Source organism: Lineus longissimus, chromosome 15 (genome assembly GCF_910592395.1).
Source record: "Lineus longissimus chromosome 15, tnLinLong1.2, whole genome shotgun sequence".
NCBI classification, from domain to species: domain Eukaryota; kingdom Metazoa; phylum Nemertea; class Pilidiophora; order Heteronemertea; family Lineidae; genus Lineus; species Lineus longissimus.
The window spans coordinates 6,500,873-6,515,683 of record NC_088322.1 but is presented as its reverse complement, the minus strand read 5'-3'; the positions used below and the strand labels follow the sequence as shown (position 1 = coordinate 6,515,683).

At 41.7% G+C, this 14,811-nt stretch overlaps 1 protein-coding gene across 3 annotated transcripts in view; it reads left to right on the top strand.

Annotated features, from left to right (window-relative positions):
• The first annotated feature begins 345 nt into the window (after window positions 1–345).
• Window positions 346–14,811, top strand: part of LOC135499515 (N-acetylneuraminate 9-O-acetyltransferase-like) — a 32,392-nt gene continuing 17,926 nt past the window's right edge. For 2 of the 3 annotated variants that reach the window (XM_064790313.1, XM_064790310.1), the window contains exons 1-13: window positions 346–481; window positions 1,760–1,856; window positions 5,555–5,747; window positions 6,286–6,396; window positions 7,108–7,231; window positions 7,564–7,654; window positions 7,831–7,936; window positions 8,958–9,082; window positions 9,485–9,564; window positions 10,397–10,547; window positions 11,247–11,445; window positions 12,201–12,320; window positions 13,532–13,688. In XM_064790313.1, coding sequence (XP_064646383.1) covers window positions 346–481; window positions 1,760–1,856; window positions 5,555–5,747; window positions 6,286–6,396; window positions 7,108–7,231; window positions 7,564–7,654; window positions 7,831–7,936; window positions 8,958–9,082; window positions 9,485–9,564; window positions 10,397–10,547; window positions 11,247–11,445; window positions 12,201–12,320; window positions 13,532–13,688 — 1,690 coding nt within the window. The remainder of the gene's footprint in view (window positions 482–1,759; window positions 1,857–5,554; window positions 5,748–6,285; window positions 6,397–7,107; window positions 7,232–7,563; window positions 7,655–7,830; window positions 7,937–8,957; window positions 9,083–9,484; window positions 9,565–10,396; window positions 10,548–11,246; window positions 11,446–12,200; window positions 12,321–13,531; window positions 13,689–14,811) is intronic. The other variant, XM_064790311.1, reaches the window with a different exon arrangement.

The window sequence follows — 14,811 nt, the reverse complement described above, 5'->3', positions numbered from 1 at the left end:
TAACGTTAAAGATAACGCCAATGTTAGGCTAATATTGTTTGAACAACTCAAAATAAAACTTGACGTTATCTTAACGCCAAGTCAGGAATTTTAACGTTAAGTTATCTTTAAAAATGTATTTCTTCTTTTGAACAACCGGGCCCAGGTCACCTAAATCCCACACCGAAATTGTCCTTTCAAATCACGTGCACGGAGCTACATAGATACTTTTGCCGTGTGCATGCGCACTTGATCTTTAATCAATAGTACTGTTGGTGACATCTTTGAACAATTTGTAGAACTATCAGGAAATTGCATCTCGTTCATTCTCGTAATCATGGTAATCTCGCGTCAAGTAATGCCAAAATGGTTGACCATAAAAAGCACGGGCAGGCATCCCGTGAAGTTATTCATCTTTTTAATGTCAATACTGCAAAATATATAGCAATATGCATGGTTTTGACTTTTGTGATATATCACGGAGCCCTGCGATATAAATATGGTGGGTATTTATTATCCTATTTTTTGTAATTCCACTTGAAATGAAGTTCCTAAAAATCTGCTGTACATTTTCGCAGTGCATTTTCCAGTGAATTTTTTGTTTGTTGACACTCTGACTTTTCTTGTATGGCTTAGCCTCAAACCGAGGTTCGTTGTTTGTGGTGTGTATGCTAGGAAAAATAAAAGATCCCTCCACAAAAGAAACATGAGTCATGAGACGATTTAGGCCTGCTGCACCTATACGATTGACCATTTCGAAACAGTTTGTTTTGGCACTGATTGATCTGTGATGATCAGTTCGAATGCATTTCACCTTGAACAAAGGATCGCCGTGTCTAGTCTTGTCAAAGATGTTGAGAAATCTTAAAAATCACTCTCTGATTAACAATTGCGTATTTATATTCCTGAAACCTACCTCGAATCATCCCAGCTTGTCCCTACGTTTTAATCCATTCAAAACTTAGCTCTGTCCCTCTGACTACCACCGCACCAGAAATGTTCACTTTGCCTGCGGCAAGAAACGTTTCCTGTGCTTTAAATGCAATGAAATGCACTGGCAGACAAGTTGTGTCATGAATGACGCAACGTCATCAACAATGCAAATCTCACTGTTGATGACATCATTTGGCTCTGGCTCTCTCAAGAGTCAAAGTGTGTACAAAAAATTTGCTATGCCATGCCTATGCTGTTACATTTGGCCTTATTTTGGAGTGGTTGTGGTCAATACAAATTTGGAATGGAATAGAACGCTGGGACAAACTAGAAAGATTCATTTGAGGTAGGTTTCGTATAAAACCATTAGAAATTATGAATGAGAGCGATTTTCAAGATTTCTCAACATCTTGGACAAGACTATAGTGACGGGTCACACTGGCATTTTATACAGGGGGAGGGGGTGCAAAGGTATGGGTTTGTAAGCACCCAAAAGAGCTTTCTTGTCATCTTCAAAATGTCGTAAAAAACTATCATTTTCCAAATAAAAATGAACTGAAATGCATGCACATATTCTCAATATCTTTTCCACCATTCGCTGGCTTCATAATCATACACCCACCGTTTATATGAGACGTTTTATGGCGTCTGTCATGATAACGTGTTCCATTGCAATCTGTTAATTTGGTGATGAAATTTGAGGATAAAATAAATTTGATGTGGTGGAAAAAATTATATTGATGTGGGCGGCAAATTGATCTTGGCACTATGGCAGCAATGATAAATTAACATTTTTTTATATAGCCTTATTGATTGAGCACTGCTTAAATTTCATTGTGTTTTTCAGGAAATGACTCGTGTAAATGGTTGATGGGCGATGGAAGATTCCAGGGACATAATGTCTGGCAGCCCTATGGATGCATGATGCACCATTACTCAAGGATGTAAGTTTGAACATTTTCACCCAGGCCGGTCCTTCATTCCAAAACGTCTAGATTTATAATGAACCGCAGTTTACAGTGTTAATGCACTGTGCGCCTACAGGGCCTCTGTTTTGAATTCAGGCAACCACAACCGGAGAGGATGGAGATGCTTGGAGAGGGTACAGCTGATTCCACGAGGTGAAGGTGCTTACTTCACATAAAACAAAAGTTCCCGCAAAAATAGTTGCTCCTAATTCTAAAACACCTAGGTTCAAATGAAACACAGTTTACAGTTTAAATGCACTATGCGCCTACGAAGCCTCATTTTGAATTCAGCGGTTATGGCTAGGTAACCATAACCGCTTGGGTTGGTGCAAAATATGGAAGCAGTCAAAAAGCATTTAAAACCACATTATTTGGTATCTAATTTGAGGTCTTTTAGAATAGAAATTGATACCTCTCTGACTGTATATATTTTCTCACCAAAACCGCTTTAGTGGAGCTATGCCTCACATTTGGTCTACAATTTAGCTCTAACCTCGCGGTCTAGGTGAGACAAACAAAACCTCCGGTTTGGTATCCATTCCATAAGCACAAGCAGGATCTAGACTACAGGATAAAACAACCGTGACCTTGCTACAGTCCTTCAGATTTGGCTCAAGTTGAACTAGATGAAAGCTTAGTTCGAAGCATTTAGTTTTGACAAAATCAGATTTTTCTTGCAAAATTGTCACTAGTAGGAAGAAACCAGAAATTCTTGCGCTGTTCAAGAGAGTCACCCTGTCTATCACATATGTGTGCCGGGAACGACCATGAATCGAACCCTCACCTCAGAGGCAGCGGGCGCTGATGGGTGATGTTTCCACCATTGCCCCACTCGGTAATAGGCCATGACACAGAACTACCCACGTTATTGACATTAGGGATCGTCCACAAACAATGATAGATGTGATTCACAATCCTGACAAATTTAGATAGGGGGAGTAGGCCACCAGTACAAAATTAAGTTTTACATTCATCACCAGACCATTTTAGCATACTGTTGGAGCATACCCTTTGGAATTGAAGCTACATTTGAATCTCTCTATTAAGGACACATTCGGGGCTGACAAGTGCTGTCCTTAATAGAGAGGTGTTCTCATTAGAGAGGTCAAATTGAATGGTGACAACCAATTTGGGAACAAAACTAGTGTCCTTAATAGAGAGGTTGTCCTTAATAGAGAGGTGTCTGCTAAGGGAGGTTCCACTGTACATGTATAATCACCGTCTCCAATTAAAGATAAAATTATTCTATCCGTACGCGATCTTATTCATGCATGACTATTAATCGTGGTGATAACTTCAATAATTTCATCTTTGATCGGACACCATGGTAATTTTTTTTTTCCGTTCAAAAAATGTTAGACCACCACACCAGACGAAACATTTGAACATGTAAGAGAATGAACATTCAGCTCTGAGCTGGCTGTGCAATTTTAATTTGCGAGCAGTCATCATATCCATTTTTTAAACGTGGGTTTATAAAAAACCTTCCCTTCAAGTTATGACAGCAGTCAAAATCTAAATTTGGATCCCAGCTGTCCTGGCTACCCATAGACATTGCATGTGCAATCAATCGCATTTTTATGTGCAATACATGTGTGCCTGCTCCTGCGGCACACCATTCATGCCTCCCATGTTAATGAAAAACCGGACCAAATCAATAAATCGGTTCAGCTTTCAATATGACAACAAAGAGATATTGCTACTCATGTTTATTGTTGCTGGTCACGACTATTGAGTCCGTGACTTGGGAACAATCTGTATCAATCAAGGCAATAATTGATACAATACATTTAGCCCTTTAGGCCAGATGAAATAATTCTGTTTCTCAACAACACCCCACCTGAAAAATTCGTCATGGATTCCATAGAAATTTTAAAACATACTGAAGAAAAAATCCAAAACAAGTTTTCTTGAGTTGTGTTGAGTACAGATTAACTTTGAGTTGGATGATCCTCTTTTGAAAATGTTGATTCCTAAGTCATTATTGCATACTGAGTGGAAAGTAAGATTAAAATAAACGCAAGATGAGGAGGGATGAAAGTCACTGTGACATGGCAGAACCAGATTGGAAAATAGTTCCTTGAGTGAAGATGAACATGTTGATGAGTCTTCGCCTTTGAAATACCGTAATCATAAAGCCCTGTTTTGACATTTGGTAAAAGCTCTAATGGGGAAACCCGGAATTTCTTTATACTGTCCTATAATCATAATGATCAAAATGCATTATCCAGAGTATTGACCAGTTATGATATGGTTGTCCCTGTTCAGACATGCAGGTATTAGCCGCACGTACACCACCTGAAAATGGACCACCAATCTAATGCCGCACCATCGAAAATCCACCAAGCGCTTACACCAGCGCTGCAGCTAGTTATAAAATCCGGCTACAGATGGCACGCAAACAATAAGCAGAAAGCGCCATTTTCGAAAACGCCGCCTGGAGCCGAACCATCTAACTAGCTAATTGCCGATCCATTTGCACGTTCACCAGGACAAAGCCGAGCTTTTAACAAGCCGGGCGAATTTGGACCATCAAGCTTGGTGGGACAAATTCGCCCGGCAATTTGTATCGGCAATGGATTGCCGAACCAATTTGTCGCGGCAATGAGGTGGTGTACGTGCAATTAGTCCACCAATATTTCGTGGTGTAAGCGCAGCTAATGTCAATCCTGTTGACTGTTGGTTTAGAAGAGGCCAAGTCAAGAGGCTAAACCAATTGCATTGTTTGTTTTTTAAAAACCCTCTTAAAAAGAGTTCACTGAAAAGTATGAAAGTCAGCTGGCCAAACCGAGTGAACTAACCTCTTCTTCAGCCAAACCAGTAGAACTGTGTGGTAAAGCCAGCAGTGTTGACCACTTTTCTATAATCTCTGATTCATGACAGAGATCTCTTTAGACAGGTGTCACTGGATGTAATCATCATTTTGAGAGGTCAGAAGGCCTTGGAGGAGAAATAGTTCCTAAAAGAATAACAACCCCCCCACCCCCTCCCCTCCCCCATCTTGACCCGCAATGTTTTGAGATTGCTAAATCACTCACCCAAACCCTTGACATTTTCCACCTCAGAAGTTGTTTTTTTGGCCAGACAAGTAGCCTCGATTTTGGACCAAGCAGAATGACGATCTCAGCAGCTGCAGTAGTATCCGTTTCTGAGCGACAATACGATTTGAAATATTCATGACAAAACGATTTAAAATTGTGATAATTCATGTTTTGTCATGGTGCAGGGGAAACAGGTAGATGAAAAGTATCTTAGAATTTGTGGAAGCTTGTTTTTATCTTGGCTTTCCCGGAAGAACGAATTTCTACCTACAACCCTGTGCCCATTGAACGGATTCTAAAAATACGCTATAGGCAATTGCATAGTTGGACCGTTGTCATAACAGGCGACGAGGTTGGACAACGTGCGATCGGCGTTGACCTTTGCCCTCTTTCATGTCTTTAACTTTTCATATCAGCGCTGTGATTGGGGTGCGTGCTGAGAGCGTGCCGAGCAAACAGAAAAATCGATGGAATCCGTCATGGGTTTGTGGAGCTCGATAGTGGTGACGCAAACGCATGAGAGCCAGGATGCCCCCCCCCCCAGTGCAGAGTAAACGCTGAAGAAAAAGTCATGAATACAATGACGTCCGTGTTAATAGCCTCAAATCTAATCAATTTCTGTCTGATTTCCAGCGATGCCAGGAATTGTATGCACTACATCTCCTACTGGGGCGGACACAATCACATCGTGTTCATGGGCGATTCACGGATACGAGAACTGTTTTATGAATTTGTCGACATGTTCACACCAAAATACAAGGAATCGCACCACCCGGTTGTTCATAGCAATGTCAAATTCCGGGACGAGAAAATCAACTTGAAAGTGGTAAGTAGTCGCTTATGTTTTCTTTGTCAGAAGACGGAAGTGTTCTTCACTGTCCGTATTGTGGTGGGTCATCCAACCAAAGGGCACTTTCCACCAGCCTGGAATGTAGACCAATACTTCGATCGTCCCCAAAAGGGACGAAGTGCGAGGTTCCTATTGCGAAAATCATTGGTTGACGAAACAATGGCCTGATTGGTTGGCTAGCCTTGTGACGTCAAACTCTTTTTACACCAAGAGGTTTCCTGTTTTTCTACACGGCTTAAGCTTTATTCATGCTTTTGGGTTGGAATTCCTGGCTTTTTTCGAGGCAGCACATAAGCTCGATGTACGGCGTAGCGGATCGCGGCTATATAATGCGCTACCTGGAAATGCACAGTGTAGCGCAGTGTGTTTGCTGCTGGGTTTTTATTTCGACAGTTCAGGCTTTCTGGATTAGCCTGAAGAATGAGTGTAAAGCGCTTTAAGAATTTACATTTGTTTTTTTCGGAACCTCATGTTCACCAATCTAATTTAACCTTTTTTCCCACTTTCATTGTAGGATTTTCTGTGGGTGCCTATGGTGAACGGGTCCATGTATAACATTTATAAAGCGTGGGTCGGCATGGACCAACCTGAACGACCCAACCTGGTCATCACAAGCGCCGCACTGGTGAGTTTTATGCATAACCATGTCGAATAAAGTCCTTTAAGGGGCCTTGTCCAAATTATTCGCCGAAATTCTGGTGAATTTACGGCGAATTTACGGCGAATTTTTACAAGTTCGCCAAAATTCGCCAAAACCTCCTAAAAAATCGTCAAAAATTCGCCGGAAAGTTCGCCAGAAATCGCCTAGAATTCGCCATAAAATCGCCATAAATTCGCCGAGAATTCGCCATAAAATCGCCACAAATTCGCCTGCAATTCGCCGGAAATTCGCCATAAAATCGCCGCTAATTCGCCACAAATTCGCCGAAATTCGCCTTCAAAATCGCCCAAACTTCGCCAAACATCGTCAGAACTTCGCCAAAATTCGCCGGAGACTTTCGGCGAATTTGTGGTGTTTTTGGGGTGAATTACGGCGAATTTCGGCGAATAATTTGGACAAGGCCCCTAAAAATCTTGACATCTTTGATAATTGATTATTTCATCCCTTAATTACTCTACATGGGGAAATAGCACCAAAAATGTTGTTTTATTGGTCCTTAATTCTATTTTGATGAGTTTTAGGGAGAAATTCAATAAAACTTAATTTTAATGGAAAATGCACTGGAAGTGTACCTTCTAGTACTGGTGCTGCCATCTGGATTTTTAGTTCTGCACGTTCCTCATTCACTGTAAGACTAAGACACTCACAGCATGACCTCAACTACTCGAATTTCAGTGGACGATTTCACATAATAATGGAAGTCTAGAGGCCCTTGGAAATTTCAAGGTGAACCTGACATACATCGTCCCGTTTTTTGACAAACTGAAGAAGACCACCAAAGTCTTTTGGCGTTTACAAGGTGAGTTTTAATCTCATGTGTTTTTTTTGCTTCCAATCTACAATTTATGGCCAGAAATGGAAAGTGTCTGTCGCAGTTGCTGAAGCCCACCTTGAAAACTTCAAACTTGCTGTAATGTTTGTTCAAAAACCTTGACTTCTCGACCTTTTTCTTCTAAAATATGTCCAACAACAATGTGACCTTGAGTTTTCCTGGCCTAGAATATGTCAAACAACAATATGACCTTGGCCTTCCTCTCCCAGCTTTTCATACACTCAGGCACATGGCCTTGACATATAGTATGACCTTGACCTAAAAAATTCTGAGAAAATTACCTGTTACTTGAATTTCAGATCCTGTTGAAGAATTAAAAAGGAAAGACCACGGAAAAGTCATCACCAATCCCAGGATAGATGAGTACAATAGAGGTGCTATTGATATACTGTAAGTTTGGCTTGGTTTAATCGTTTTTATGAAGTGCTGAGTCTGACATGACCTAGGGCCCTTACTGTGTATACTAGTCACTTGAGGATGGCCAAATTAGCCCCTCTGCTCCTGCCTATAGTTCCCCTTTAAGCAGCTAAGCCTTTTGACAATTCTTTGACTCTGTTCTTTTTCAGTCAAAATAGTGCGGCAGATATCTGGAGCTCGTCGCGTCTCGTTTGTCAGGGAACGAGTCACCCCACGAAGGACGGTACACATCTCACAAGTTTACCCCTCCTATGGGTAAGTCCCGCATGATCATGAATAAATTTGCTGACCGGTGTGAAAATTTGCTGTGGGCCCTGTTGTGAAAGGATCGGCCAATTTGATGTTATGTGATCTTTCATGGGCATGTGGGCAGATGTGACCGGAATCTCTCAGGCCTGAATGAATGGTTGTGATGTGATCTTGCTTTAACCTCTTCTCTACTGGGCCATTAGAACTGTTCCATATCAGAGCCTTTTTGAATCGTTGTGCATTGGGCAAAACATTTTCTTTGCCGCCACCGCAGCGCCTTTGTACAAGTTGGTGGGTAGCAGACGACATGCCCGAGTCACTATACACCAGTAGAGCTGAGCCAGATCATACCAAACAATACACAGAAGGTCTATTATCGCAACGGCTCAAGCGGTCGGCGGTGAACACGTGTATTTGTTTGGGACCGCTATAGCGGTCGGCGGTGGTCAAGAGGTTAATGCCAGGCAGCGTATCATCACTTTGACCCAAAATGATTCCATCATGGGCAGATATCAGGTGTGACAGGTGTCCCTGAATGAATTGTTGTGGTGTCGTCCCTCTGAGGATCCTACCATTGCGAGGTAGAGTAACCGCGCTTTGTCCCTAGACTGATTCCTTCATAGTCATTGGCAGTGATAGGAGTTTTGCCATCTTCCACTTTGTTTAGGGTGGTTCTAATGTTTTTGGGTTCGTTGATGACCATGAGAATCACAGTGGTGGACCTCGGTGGATGGTATGTAACTTGATGATGGGGATGACTACCTGTACTTTGATGCCAAATGATTGCCCAAATCAGGGTTTGAAGGAGGTCAACAGAAAAACAAAATGTTATTGCAGTAGAACCTATCTATTAAGGACACCCATGGGACTGACAAGTGCTGTCCTCAATAGAGAGGTGTCCTGATTAGCTAGGTCAAATTGAATGGAAACCACCAATTTGGGACCAAACCTAGTGTCCTTAATAGAGAGGCTGTCCTTAATAAAGAGGTGTCCGCTAAGGGAGGTTCCACTGTTCTTCATTTTTCAGGACAACCAGATCTTATTCAACATGTACTGTAACAACAATATGGGTTTTAATGATGGCACATGTTGCAGTAACGCCGAACCAATCACAACTATACAGATCATTACCGCCATCGTGTTTGCATTATGGTGAGTCGTTTTCCTCTTCTTTTTTTCGTCATCGTGGCTGGTTGTGTAGTAGTATACCACAGGATTACCGTTACAGCATTTTACACCAAAAAAGTTGATTGTACACTTTTTTTACAAAGCTTCTACACCAAATTTAAAAATTGGGTGGGCAGGTGTGGTCTGACGCAATATATGCCACAACATCACAACGCAACAAGTGCCTGCCAGTGACATTCTGCCAGTGTAACATCACGTCGTCATTTCTTAGATATTTATGGGGAGGTGTGGTATATGATAATTAAAAAACAGACTTCATCACCGGTCCTCGTCACCGGCTCAGTACTCAATGATTCGGCGACTTGGACAAGCCACTCAGTCGGTTTTATAGGTTTTTTTTCAATTTTTGTATCTTCTTCCTTGCAGTGTACTTCTTGCATTTCCAATGTGGGTGTTTCAGAAAAAGTTCCTTGTGTGTAGAAAAAATGCTAATAAAGGTCGACCAGGTGAGTTATTGCACCTTCACATGCCAAGCCGTATGAAATTCATCTTTGAAAAATTGTGAGCTACTGCACAGTTTTCGACAGTCTGTGCTATTTTATCGGTTTAGATATTCCCGTTTTTATCGTACTTTAACCAGCATGCGAGAAACTCATCTCAACTGTCATGTAATGTAAAGTGGTCATGCTAGTGGGGTGTGAGTACAGAATAGTTTTGGTTTCGAAATCATGAATTCCTACTAACCACCAAATATCTATACAGTGAGCATGCTAGTGGGGTGTGAGTGTACAGAATAGTTTTGGTTTCGAAATCATGAATTCCTACTAACCACCAAATATCTATACAGTGAGCACAATGGCCCCTGACCGTTTCATTTATTTGTTGGATTACAAATCTGCCAGGGCCAGGGGTCATTTTCCGGAAAGTGGAGAAAAAGATAAAAGTCCTGACGACCGTTTTTGACACACTTTTTTCTCCCCCGACCATAAAATAGAGAGAATTGAAAAACTATTTTCCCGGTGACCGAGTTCAACCAATATTTATTTTTTTGGGCCCCCTTGTATGATCTGAGACTAAAATTGATAAAAAGATAAGCATGTTTTTGTTCTATTTTCCCCGCACCACATATATTTTGAGTCTGATGGAATTTTTTTAATTCCTCCCACATAATTAATATACATATATATATCAATATTTTTCTTTTTGGCTCACCGTATCATTATTTGGATGTCACAAAAGTTGAAATTGTCTGTTCGTCTTTAAAGAGCATGGAGGAAGGATTTTTTGGAGAGCACCGCACTATAAAAAAAGGCAAATTTGAACCTAACATTTTCACAGTGTTTGTTTCAGAGAATGGCCATCGTATCGCCGGCTGCCAACCAAGCAGCCAAGCTATCAAGCCTGCCGAACCAGAGAATGCTTATTATGTAATACTCATAGCATTGGCCAAGTTGGGCCTCATCATGACATACTTCTTTATATGTGATAGGTAAGAGAATTAATAGCTTCATCGCTGAGTTGATTGTTCTAGTATTTACGACGCTACTAGTCTCGTCTGCTGTTAAAATAAGGGGACCAATAAAGGAAAAATTTACTGTGGGAATTCAAGTACGAGAGCTCTAGCCAGGATTCACTGTGGGAATTCAGAGAGGACAGGTATAGCCAGGAATTCACTGTGGGAATTCGGGGAGGACAAGTATAGCCAGGAATTCACTGTGGGAATTCGAGGACGAGAGCTACAGCCAAGATCATTACTTCTCTTCGAAAAGTGCAAATGAAAATTTTCTCATCAATAGATGGATATCTGCTGACGTCATGGCTAATTTGTAAACGTCATGCGTGCGCACTCTCGTATTTCTTCAACAAGGTTTTCATGAAGAAAAGTTGCGACAAACCGTCCTCCTGTTGAGAATTCTCTTGATAACATAATGATGCTCAACCGTTGATGTACGGCTATTGTGACAAAATCGTATCCAAATTTTATTCAAAAATATCATGCAAGTCATGAGTTAGGCGAGTGAAATCAACAACGATCTAGGACGTTGATATTGTTACGTCACGTCATCCCCTCTGTTGAGATACGAGTATGTGCGCGCAGCCAACGGTAATGACGTCAAAATAACGTCATTTTGTAGATTAAGATCCATCTATACACATAGCATTGCCTAATATAGTATCTTCATTGCAGAACCACTGTGTTTATGAAAGAAAACAAAGCGTACACTTTACTAAACTTCCTCTTGCCGTTCGCATACGTGATGGTGCTCGGGTTCTTCTTCACGGAGGACTCCGACCAATCGACGATACTCCACCGGGACCAGACAGACGAGTGGAAGGGCTGGATGCAGCTGGTGATACTCATATACCACATCACTGGCGCTAGTCGGGTACGTCCACAACTTTAGAAGGCCGCATTGAGTCGACAATTATTACTTATGCCCGTCGCCCTTCAGAAGAAATAAGCAGACAGTTTTTGTAGTTCATAACTTTGACTAGGGTGAGGTCGCTAGCCTCACACCAAACTCCTCCCTTTGCATCCAAGGCGGTGGAGATATGTTATCCCAACGTTGGTTCGATATTAACGCCAAAGGACATATCATCGCTGCTTCATCAGTTGTCGTGCATATTATTGCCAGAAATTTCATTGGGAATAACGTTATGACGATAACCTCTTGACTACCCGGCCGTTTGAAATGTTCGATACCGGGCCTTTTTGGTATTATTGTGCAGCCACGTGCATCTGGCAAAACCACCGTCTATACAACTTAGTACACGTTAGTGGGTAGCAGACGACATGCGAGTGTCACTACACCAGTAGACCTGAGCCAGATCATACCAAACAATACACACAAAGGTCTTTTACAGTGACCGCTTAATAGGTCGACGTCAACATGTGAAATTTGAAATCTAACAGATCGTGGCAAGAACTTAGCGTGAGTGAACCAAGTATTTGAAGTTGCTTCTTAATCATAAGGGGACTAACTTGGATTAATTATCAGATCAAAACTAAGAATAACTACTTATAATCTGAGATGTTGGTCTTGTCACTGGAGTTCAAATTGCAAAACTATACCTACAATCTGTGAGTGAGTGCCAATGAATATATTTCGATATTAATTGTTATTTGTTGTTATCTTTTCAGGTTCTTCCAATCTACATGCATATCCGCGTGCTCGTCTCCGCCTATCTCTTCCTGTCTGGTTACGGCCACTTTGTTTATTTCTGGAATAATGGCAAATTAGGAATACAGCGGGTCTGTCAGGTAAATCTTGCAAATTCTGTTCAAGGATGAAAAAGAATTTTACAGAGTCTCACTCTCAGAGATTATTTTGAATGTCTGTAAAGCTGACAGCACACCTGACACCAACTCTGGCGTCCAGAGGAGTTCGACTGAATGCCGCTGAATCGGTAGCACACCTGGCTGCTTCAGGCGTTCACTGGCGTTCACCGGAGTCCAAAATCAAACCAGTTTGATATCTGGCGTCGAGTGGAGTTCGGCTGTGTCCAGCGGCGTCAAGTCATAGCACACCTGGGAGTTTTCTGGCGTTCAGACACTGACGGCCAAAAAAAATCCACTGGATGCTGAAGTTGGAGTCAGGTGTGCTGTGAGCTTAAGGAGCGGCATTGTCTAGTGTCGGGATGTCAGAGTCTGAAGATTGTACGTTCCATATGTGACACAAAGTCAACTTGGCCAGGACCTTTTATGTTGATTGCTGTGTTCTTTGAATGCAACCCGACTGACTGTGGTGGTTCTCGACGCAATGCTCTCTGAGTGAGCGCAGAAGAAGCTAGATACATGCATGAATCAAGACTAGTAACTGATTTTACTGAACATTGTGATGGCTAATACCCTTTTTGCCCAAAACTTGAGTAAAAGCATTTACTATTCTTCATTCATACCACTCATTGGGTGATATGAATAAAGACTAGCAAATGCTTTTACTTCAATTGTGTACAGAAAGGTCTAGTGTAAATGTACATGGAGTTTATAGATAAAAGCATTTGCTAATCTTTATTCATATCACCCAATGTCTTACAAGTATATTTTCAAAGGCAGTCTAATCCCCATTGCTTGGTGTTTTCTTTGCATAACACTTTACCACAGAAGCGCAGAAGAAGGTACATTTAGATATGAATCAAGACTAGTAACTGCTTTTACTGAACATTTCATGCATGTGATGGCTAATACTCTTTTTGCCCAAAACTTGAGTAAAAGCATTTACTATGCTTTATTCATACCACTCACTGTCTTCAAGTATATTTTCAACGGCAGTCTAATCCCCATTGCTTGGTGTTTTCTTTGCATAACACCTTACCACAGAAGTGCAGAAGAAGGTACATGTAGATATGAATCAAGACTAGTAACTGCTTTTACATGCATGTGATGGCTAATACTCTTTTGCCCAAAACTTGAGTAAAAGCATTTACTATTCTTTATTCTTTATACCACTCACGTTTTCATTTTGTTTGCAGGTGTTGTTCCGCCTCAACATGCTCGTTGTGAGTCTGTGTTTTACGATGAACCGTCCGTACCAATTCTACTACTTCATTCCACTTGTTTCGTTCTGGTTCCTTGTTTCATATCTGACCATGGTGATTTGGCCGCAGGCAACAGCTGCCAAAGTCGATGGTAAGTTTGACTGATGACGTGCCTTATAATCAGAAGATTCATTGGGGCTCTTGTTCCTTTTAAAAAATGGCACCAAAATTCCCCCCCCTCCCCACCTTCCCACACCCCACCCCCCTGATTCACCTCAAGATGCAAATTAGAACTCCACCAGCTCAAGATTCCCCCCTGATAAATGTGAGGAATTTTGTTCTCTGAACTTTTGTTTCTGCACATTTTATTGAAGGTCATCAAGGTTTATTTCAGTAGTTGATCTGCTTGCCACTCTGTTCCCTGATTTCTCTTTGGTTTGCACACTTTCTCCTTTTTCGGGCTCGCAAAGTTTCTGGCGCCAAAAAGTTGTGAAGACACTGCAGGACAAAACATACATCGTGACGTATATGAGGATGGTTCTCCAATCAGTTTAGGCCATGAGCCAAATCACAAAAACTGTTTTTCGCGACAACATTTTGGAGGCAGTGTAGAAATGCTTTTATCGTAATGCATAGGATAAAAAAATGCTCCCACATAAATAGTTGCACTGAAAGTCGATATTCTGACTTAAATCACAAGAATATCCCATACAAACTCCAGTTATTTTAGTTCACCGACTCTCTCCTAGGTTACAAAAATCTGTTCCGTTCAGTGCTGTCACCTAGGATACCATTCATCATCTCAAAGTTCATTTTCGGTGTTTTAGAATTAGGAGCAACTATTTTTGTGGGAACTTTTGTTTTATGTGAAGTAAGCACCTTCACCTCGTGGAATCAGCTGCACCCGCTCCGAGCATCTCCATCCTCTCCCGAGTCATGGCCAACCACCTCGCCGAGTAAATCCAGCCTCCGACTGTAGACAAAGTCCTCGTATGGACCTTTCATTCAACTTACAGCTTCCTCACTGTGGCGAGGCTATGCCAGGACACACCGGAGTCATGATGAGGCCTTCAAGCTGATGTTGCAACTCTGACTTCAGTGTTCGAGCTGTAACAGTTCCAATGTCTTCAAATGCTAGCTCCTTAGTGGTCCTGGCGTAGCCTCGTCACAACAAGAAAGCTAGCAGTTGGCTGTACGGTCCATGCGAGGGCCTCGTTGAAAGATGGTCTTCAGTTGGTGGCTGAATTTTCTCAGAGAGGTGGTTGGTCATGGCT